Source organism: Colobus angolensis, unplaced genomic scaffold, assembly GCF_000951035.1.
Source record: "Colobus angolensis palliatus isolate OR3802 unplaced genomic scaffold, Cang.pa_1.0 Scaffold21, whole genome shotgun sequence".
NCBI classification, from domain to species: domain Eukaryota; kingdom Metazoa; phylum Chordata; class Mammalia; order Primates; family Cercopithecidae; genus Colobus; species Colobus angolensis.
Window position 1 is genome coordinate 8008936 of NW_012115266.1, and position 8029 is coordinate 8016964.

The 8029-nt window shown below is 48.5% G+C and overlaps 1 protein-coding gene across 2 annotated transcripts in view; it reads right to left on the bottom strand.

Moving 5' to 3' along the window:
- FADS2 (fatty acid desaturase 2) overlaps positions 1-8029 on the bottom strand; it is a 108298-nt gene that overhangs the window by 14464 nt on the left and 85805 nt on the right. For both annotated transcript variants that reach the window (XM_011942715.1, XM_011942714.1), the window contains exon 5: positions 5539-5664. In XM_011942715.1, the coding sequence (XP_011798105.1) occupies positions 5539-5664 (126 nt within the window). The remainder of the gene's footprint in view (positions 1-5538; positions 5665-8029) is intronic.

Genomic DNA, 8029 nt, shown 5'->3' on the forward strand with positions numbered 1-8029 from the left:
CGCCCACCACCATGCCCGGCTAATTTTTGTATTTTTAGTAGAGATGGAGTTTCACCATGTTGGCCAGGCTGGTCTCGAACTCCTGAACCCAGGTGTTCCACCCACCTCGGCCTCCCAAAGTGCTGGGATTACAGGCATAAACCACCTCACGTGGCTTCTCTTCCATTCTTCTTCACCAGGTGAAGCCCTGCTTGTTCTTCAAGAGCCCCTCCTTCTGAGCACCGGGAAGCCCACCTTGTCCTGGAACAATGGCCAGCTCCTAGTTTCCAGAATGTGGTGCAGCTATTGCCTACCCTAAGTCAGCTGCCATGCTCTGCCTGGGAGGTGAACCAAGAGACAAAGCCCTTGTCCTCAGGGAGCTGCGAGGGAGGGTCTGGCGTCATCACACCAAATCCAAACTGAGCTGGAGCCAGGAAAGCTAAGTGTGCACGCAGCTGGAGAAGTTGGCCAGGCAGAGTGAGGGGTGCTTTCCTGACAGAGGGAAGAGCCTAGGGGAGGCCCTGGGAGGGGAAGGGGGAGTGTGGAATGTTCCAGAAGCCAGAGGAAAGCTCCTTGGTATAACTGTGACCAGCAGTGCTAGGCGGGGCCCTATCAGAGCCTGAGGCAAAAAAAAAAAATGCACTCCTGGCTTTAATGGAAGCAAATTCAACGATAACATTTTCAAAGTCTACTTTTTTGCCTCATTTCATTTTCTTTTTTTTTTGAGATGGAGTCTTGCTCTGTCACCCAGGCTGGAGTGCAGTGGTGCGGTCTCGGCTCACTGCAACCTCTACCTCCCGGTTCCAAGTATTCTCCTGCCTCAGCCTCCCAAGCAGCTGGGACTACAGGCGCCCACCACCACGCCCAGCTAATTTTTTGTATTTTTAGTAGAGACGGGGTTTCACTGTGTTAGCCAGGATGATCTTGATCTCCTGACCTTGTGATCTGCCGCCTCCGCCTCCCAAAGTGCTGGGATTACAGACATGAGCCACTGCGCCTGGCCAAGAGACTACATTTTCATTATTTTCTAGGATATGATCATCTACCCAGGAAACTCAAAAGAATCAACCGAAACACAACTAGAATTATGAAGAGACATGAGTGGACATTAGCGGGACAAAAGATAACTATCCCATTCTTCAGAAGGCCATGCAAAAATTTAGAAGAAAAAAGAAATGAAGATAACTACCGCAATATCCACTGCTTTCCTGAGTACTGGAGAAACCCCAATCATGAGGACAAAATATAAAACGGATAAGGATTGTGTTTTAAAAGAAACATCCATGAGACATATGAAGAGATATAGACCTTGGCCGGGCACAGTGGCTCATGCTTATAATCCCAGCACTCTGGGAGGCTGAGGCAGGCAGATCATTGGAGGTCAGGAGTTCAAGACCAGCCTGGCCAACATGGTGAAACCCCATCTCTACTAAAAATACAAGAATTATCCAGGCATGGTGGCGTGCACCTGGAGTCCCAGCTACTTCAGAGGCTGAGGCGGAAGGATGGCTTGAGCCCAGGAGGTTGAGGCTGCAGTGAACCGAGATTACACCACTACGCTCTAGCTGAGGTGACAGAGCAAGACTTTGTCTCAAAAAAAAAAAAGAGAGAGAGAGAGAAAGAGAAGGGGAAAGGCATCCCACTATGAACTTCCAATGAGTTAAGTGCCAAGGATGAATGAGTGAGTGTGGCTCCCAAGTCATTCAGACGGTTGCCTGGGAGAGGACAGACAGCCCAGCCCAGGCCAAGCCCGGGCTCAGGAGCACTCACTGCCTCAAATGGAGAAGCAATGCCACCTCATGGGAGTGCCGGGAAAACTCGCTGACTCTGGAGAGAAGTGAAGGCCGAACATCATCCTATCCATATCCTGTTTGGCAGAAGTTAAAGATTGAAACACAAAACCTTAAAGAACTGAAAATCACATGTATGAAGAACTTTCTAAGCACACAAGAAAAGAATCTCTGGGTGAAGTGAAGATGCTTTGCTACATATGACAAAAAGAATTCTCTTGGACAGCATCAATAAGACCAAAAGGCAGAAAATGAGGAAAAGGGCTCTACTGCCAAGCACATGCTATTCACAGTTCCATGTGCTGGAGCCGCCTGGCTGGGCTGCTTTGCTCATCTGTCCCCAGAGATAGGAGCTCTGGCTGGCGTCCTTGCTCTGGAGACTGGGATAGTGGCTTGAGACCCTGAGGCCTGGCTGCCCCACCTGGCCCTGCTGTGGTGTGTGGGACTGGCATGTGACAAGTCCCATCAGACCCGTCACTTCAGTCAAGAGACCAGAGTTCCTTCCAGGGCAGCCGGGTCCTGTGAGACCCAGCACAGGCCAAAAAACCAGGAACCCAGGAAGCACCAGTCCTTTCCCCATGAGTGAGAGAGGGGATTTCCACAGAACACTGCGGCACTGGCTGGGGACTTCCAAATGCCACTGGTAACTGGACAACCAGATCCTCACAGCCTCCCACCCCCATCTCCTGCTCCAAAGCCAGCATTCCAGAAGTGTTGGGGGTGAGAAGATGTTGGGAAAGGAGAGGCTTCTCTGGCCTCCACACACAAGAAAGACGCCTTCTTGCCAGTGCAGCTGGTGGGACTAGACTTTCTTTGTTAGAGACACAGAGAACATCTGTCAGGACAGCCAACAGCTCTACACCACAAAGCATCCCCGATAAAGCGAGGTCTTTGTCCCCACTTATCAGAAGACCTCAAGTTCATCAGTTCCGTTATCTAGACACCTCTAATTAAAGCTGGCAAACCGTTTCCTAGAAGAATAACAATAGCCTGTACTTTGGCAGAAAATAGAATCCCTGGCAGCTTAGAGAGGCTTCCAAAGTCCAGAACTGTGGCTAATTTCCTGCGAATTGGCCATGTTACAGAAAAATCCATGTTACTGCTCAGATCGTCTCACCAGTGGAAATGAAATAAGAAGAGGGCATACAAACCAGAACTGGGGAACCAGGCTGTCTCTTCGCCTTGTTCCAAGCCTCAGGCGCCAATGCTGTCGGGAATACTACTTCACTCAGGGCGCCACTCCTTAGTGAGAGAAAATTGGCCTCACTTGGCAAATGCTGATTGAACCCTACTCTATGCATGGCTTTGTGGCTCCTAAGATCTGCATAAAAGCCACAAGGATCTTCTAAACTTTCATTTTCATTATTAATGTATTTCCAAAAAGCAGCGAATATATTCATTTTTTTTCTTGTAAATTAGGCCCCGAGATAGAGGCTCTACATAAAAAAAAAGAATGTATTAAATAAGAACATTTTTTGTGGGATGCATTGTTGGGGCTTTTCTTCAAAAGAAATTATGGGCCGAGCACGATGGCTCGCACCCGTAATCCTAGCACTTTGGGAGTCCGAGGCAGGTGGATCACGAGGTCAGGAGTTCAAGACCAGCCTGGCCAGCATGGTGAAACCCCGTCTCTACTAAAAATGAGAAAATTAGCCAGGCGTGGTGGTGTACACCTGTAATCCCAGCTACTCAGGAGGCTGAGGCAGGAGAATCACTTGAACCTGGGAGGTGGAGGTTGCAGTGAGCCAAGATTGTGCCACTGCACTCCAGCCTGGGCAAAACAGTGAGACTCTGTCTCAAAAATAAATAAATAAATAACTAAAAGAAAAAAAGAAAGAAAGAAATTATGAATTACTAACACTCAATTTTTCTGCCTTATAAAATAATATAGGTCCTGTTATGGTTCAGAAACACAACAGAATACTGTATGGCTAGAGGGCGATGAGACCTGGCTACATGAACTGGTGGGGAAGGGCGTCCACATTCGCACAGGTGGCAAGTTGCAGGATACAAGGTAGAATTTTTTTCTTTTTTCTTTTTTTATTTTTGAGACAGAATCTTGCTCTTCTGTCCCCACTAGAGTGTGGTGGTGCAATCATAGCTCATTGCAGCCTTGAGCTCCCAGGCTCAAGTGATTCCCCCACCTCAGCCTCCCCTGCACGTGGGACCACAGACGCACAACACTACACCTGGCTAATCTTTTGTATTTTTTGCAGAGATAGGGTCTTACGTTGTGGCCCAGGCTGGTCTTGAACTCCTAGGCTCAAGCAATCCTCCCACTTCAGCCTCCCAAAGCACTGGGATTACAGGTGTGAGCCACCACAGCTGGCCTAAAATTTTTGTTTGTAAAGAAACAGATATATGCATGTTTATACATACATAAAAATATCTAGAAGACTATATAGCATCTTGTTAACAGTGGTTACCCTCAAGGGCATAAAATTTGGGGCAAAGGGGAGGTTTGAGAGACTCACTTTTTTTTTTTTGAGACAGGGCTTTGCTCTGTTACCGAGGCTGGAGTGCAGTGGTGTGATCATAGCTCACTGTAGCCTCAACCTCCTGGGCTCAGCTCAAGGGATCCTCCCACGTCAGCCTCCGCAATAACTGAGACTAGGCACATGCTACCATGCCTGGATTTTTTAGAGACAGGGTCTTGCTGTGTTGCCCAGGCTGAGACTCATGTCTTAATTCTGGATATTTCTATAGTGCTTAAAAGTTTATACCAAGTGTGTTCTATATTTGTAGTAATACAATGAATCAATATGAAAATAAGATGGTGTAGTAAATGGAAGGCAATGGCTAGCAATCAAAAGGTCTGGGGCCTCACCCTAGACCGGCCACTAAATTACATGACTCTCTTGGTTGGGTGCGATGGCTCATGCCTGTAATACCAGCACTTTGGGAAGCCGAGGCAGGCGGATCATGAGGTCAGGAGTTCGAGACCAGCCTGGCCATGGTGAAACACCATCCCTACTAAAAATATAAAAATTAGTCGGCATGGTGGTACATGCCTGTAATCCCAGCTACTTGGGAGGCTGAGGTAGGAGAATTGCTTGAACCCAGGAGGTGGAGGTTGCAGTGAGCCAAGATTGCGCCATTGCACTCCCACTCTGGGCAACAGAGCAAGACTCCGTCTCAGAAAAAAATAAATAAATTACTTGACCGTGAATGTGTTCCATCCTCTCGCCAACCTTCAATTTCGCATCCACTGGTGAAGCAGATTGGACCAAGCCATGTTGAGGCTCCTCCCAATGTACAGGATGATGATTCTCTGAATAAGGTTTTCTCAACATGAGCTAGTCGGTTGGCAACCAAGCTTGAGCCCCTGAAATCCTGCCTTCCTGTGAACTGGAACAAGATTTCCCTCTACCCTGGGAAGAAACAAGCCAGAAAATGCTCTTCCTGGCCTAAGGGCGGGCGGGAGGCATCTACCATTCTAATGAGGAGCTGAGTCCCGTATTTACAGGCGAGGCCATTCCACATACATTCCAGCCGGAACAATTCAGAGTACCTAGGAGAGGTGTCTGTATAGCAGGAGATGCAGACCTGGCTGGCTGAATGTCGGCCCTCTAGGCTTCCTTCCTGGCTCCCTGCTCAGGCCAAACACTTCCTAGGTCAACACCATCCCCTTAGTCATACCTCAGTGGGCTGCCATTCACCCAGGCCAAACACTTCCTATGTCAACACCATCCCCTTAGTCGTACCTCAACGGGCGTCCATTCACCCAGGCCAAACACTTCCTATGTCAACACCATCCCCTTAGTCGTACCTCAATGGGCTGCCATTCGCCCAGGACAAACACATGCAGCATGTTCACATCGGGATCCTTGTGGAAGATGTTAGGCTTGGCGTGGTGCTGGAAGTGGCGATGATTCCACCAGTTGGCAGAGGCACCCTGTGGGGAGAGAGGGGTTGGGATGAGCCATGCAGGCCACCAGAGAACCAAGCTCACCTGTGACAGGCCCTGCTTAGGAGCAGTTCCCAGCACCTTCAGCCCTCAGGGACAGCACCTCAGGCCCCAACAAGGTCAGAATCCAGCCCTGCCATGACTGAGCGCAGAGCATGGGCCAGCCCCAGATGGACTGAAGTCACTTTATCTCTCTAGGCTTCAGTTTCCCCGATCATAAGACAATGATGGCGGGTGAGGCATGGTGCTGTGGGACCACATGATGAGCGCTCCAGCAGGTGTGGGAGCTGGTCTCTGCCTCTCCGCCACCAGGTGTGGAGCCAGAGCTGTGCGAGGTGAAGCTGGGGTTTCAGGGATAGCGAGAAGTGGTCCCTACTATGTGGCCCAGAAATCTCCCTCCTGAGTGTATATCCAAGAGAAATGAAAACATGTCCACACACAAACTCACAGAGGAGGTTCCTAGCAGCATTCTTCAAAAGAACCAGCAGAGCAAAAACAACACAGGTGTCCATCAACAGATGAGTGGGTGAACGAAATGCAGATTAGCCACACAATGGAATATTGTTTGGCTGTGCCATAAAACAGAACAAATCACTGACACTTGCTACAACACGGATGAGCCTGGAAAATATGCTAAGGGAAGGAAGGAGCCACAAAAGACCACATATCGCATGATTCCACCGACATGAAATGTCCAGAATAGGCAAATCTATAGAGACAGAAAGTTGAGCAGTTGTGTAGGGCTAGGATTGGGGTAGGGGAGGGAGTGAGGGGTTGGGATGTGATGGCTGAGAAACCTGGGATTTCTTTTGGGCATAGTGAAGACGCTCTAAAATTGACTATGACGATGGTTGCATAAATCTGTGAATATACTAAAAGTCATTGATTTGTCTACTTTAAATGGGAAAACTGGCTGGGCACAGTGGCTCACACCTGTAATCCCAGCACTTTGGGAGGCAGAGGCGGGTGGATCACTTGAGGTCAGGAGTTCAAGACCAGCCTGGGCAACATGGTGAAACCCTGTCCCTACTAAAAATACAAAAATTAGCCGGGTGTGGTTGTAGGCGCCTGTAATCCCCGCTACTCGGGAGGCTGAGGCAGGAGAATCACTTGAACCCGGAAGGCAGAGATCACACCACTGCACTCCAGCCTGGGTGACAGAGCAAGGGGATAACTGTATCTCAATAAAGCATTTGGAGATTGCAGTTGTGCTGCTATGCGGAGGGTGGGTCCTGAGATTCATGTCACACCAGGAAGGCTGGAGGGAGAGCTTAACAAAAAACTGCTAACATGAACAAAAAGAACTTTCCTGTTTCTAACACTCAAATAGGATCCCATGAGACAAGATGCATAACATGGATATTTCTTTTGAGGCTGCAGATTTCCTCAGCTCAGAGGCATGGCCCTCAGCAGTTGCCCAGCGACAGATGAAAGAAAACATACTTTCCTGACCCTTTAGCACCACGACTATTCTGGTGAGCTCTTGCCAGATCAGTGCTTTGGCTAAGGGTCTGCAAAAAATGCCTATCTGCTAAACAAACATTTCACTTGGGAGATGCTTTTGGCACAAACACGGTCTATGGACAAATAGCCATGGGTGGGAACAGCAATGGACAGCTGCAACCTTTGCAGTGACCTCAGGCCCCTGGAAACAGGCAGGCCTCAAAACCCATGAGAGAGGGAGAGAGAGAAAAACAAACAAACAAAAAAAAAGTCAGAGTGAAAGCTTAGAGGCTTCACTTTGGGAGGCCGAGGTGGGTGGATCACTTGAGGTCAGGAGTTCCAGACCAGCCTGGCCAACATGGAGAAACCATCTCTACTAAAACTACAAAAGTTATCTGGGTGTGGTGGCGGGCACCTATAATCCCAACTACTCAGGAGTCTGAGGCAGGAGAATCCTGTGAACCCAGGAGGCGGAGGCTGCAGTGAGCCAAGATCGCACCAACGGCACTTTAGCCTGGGCAACAGAGCAAGAGTCCGTCTCAAAAAAAAAAAAAAAAAAGGAAGAAAGAAAGAAAAAGAAAGCTTACTTAAAGGCTTGAGGAATCAAATGACACATTTGTGTTTGTTGTCAAAAGGAACAAAATTCCTGGGAAGAATCAAATGGAAAAATCTCTGGTACAAAGAAACCGAAGAGCAAGGCATGAAACGAGTAAGCATGATGTTTGGAGGCTACCAACCCAGAGATGTTTATTGAGCAAATAGATGGAAGAAAGCAAGATGGGCCGACAACAAGGAGCCAGTGAGGTGGGGCAGTCCCGGCTCTCCCTGGACTCAGGATGAGATGTAATGAAAGCATTTTTTGTTCATGCTACTCCTCTGCTGTGATTCTCTTCCATTCTTTTTTTTTTTT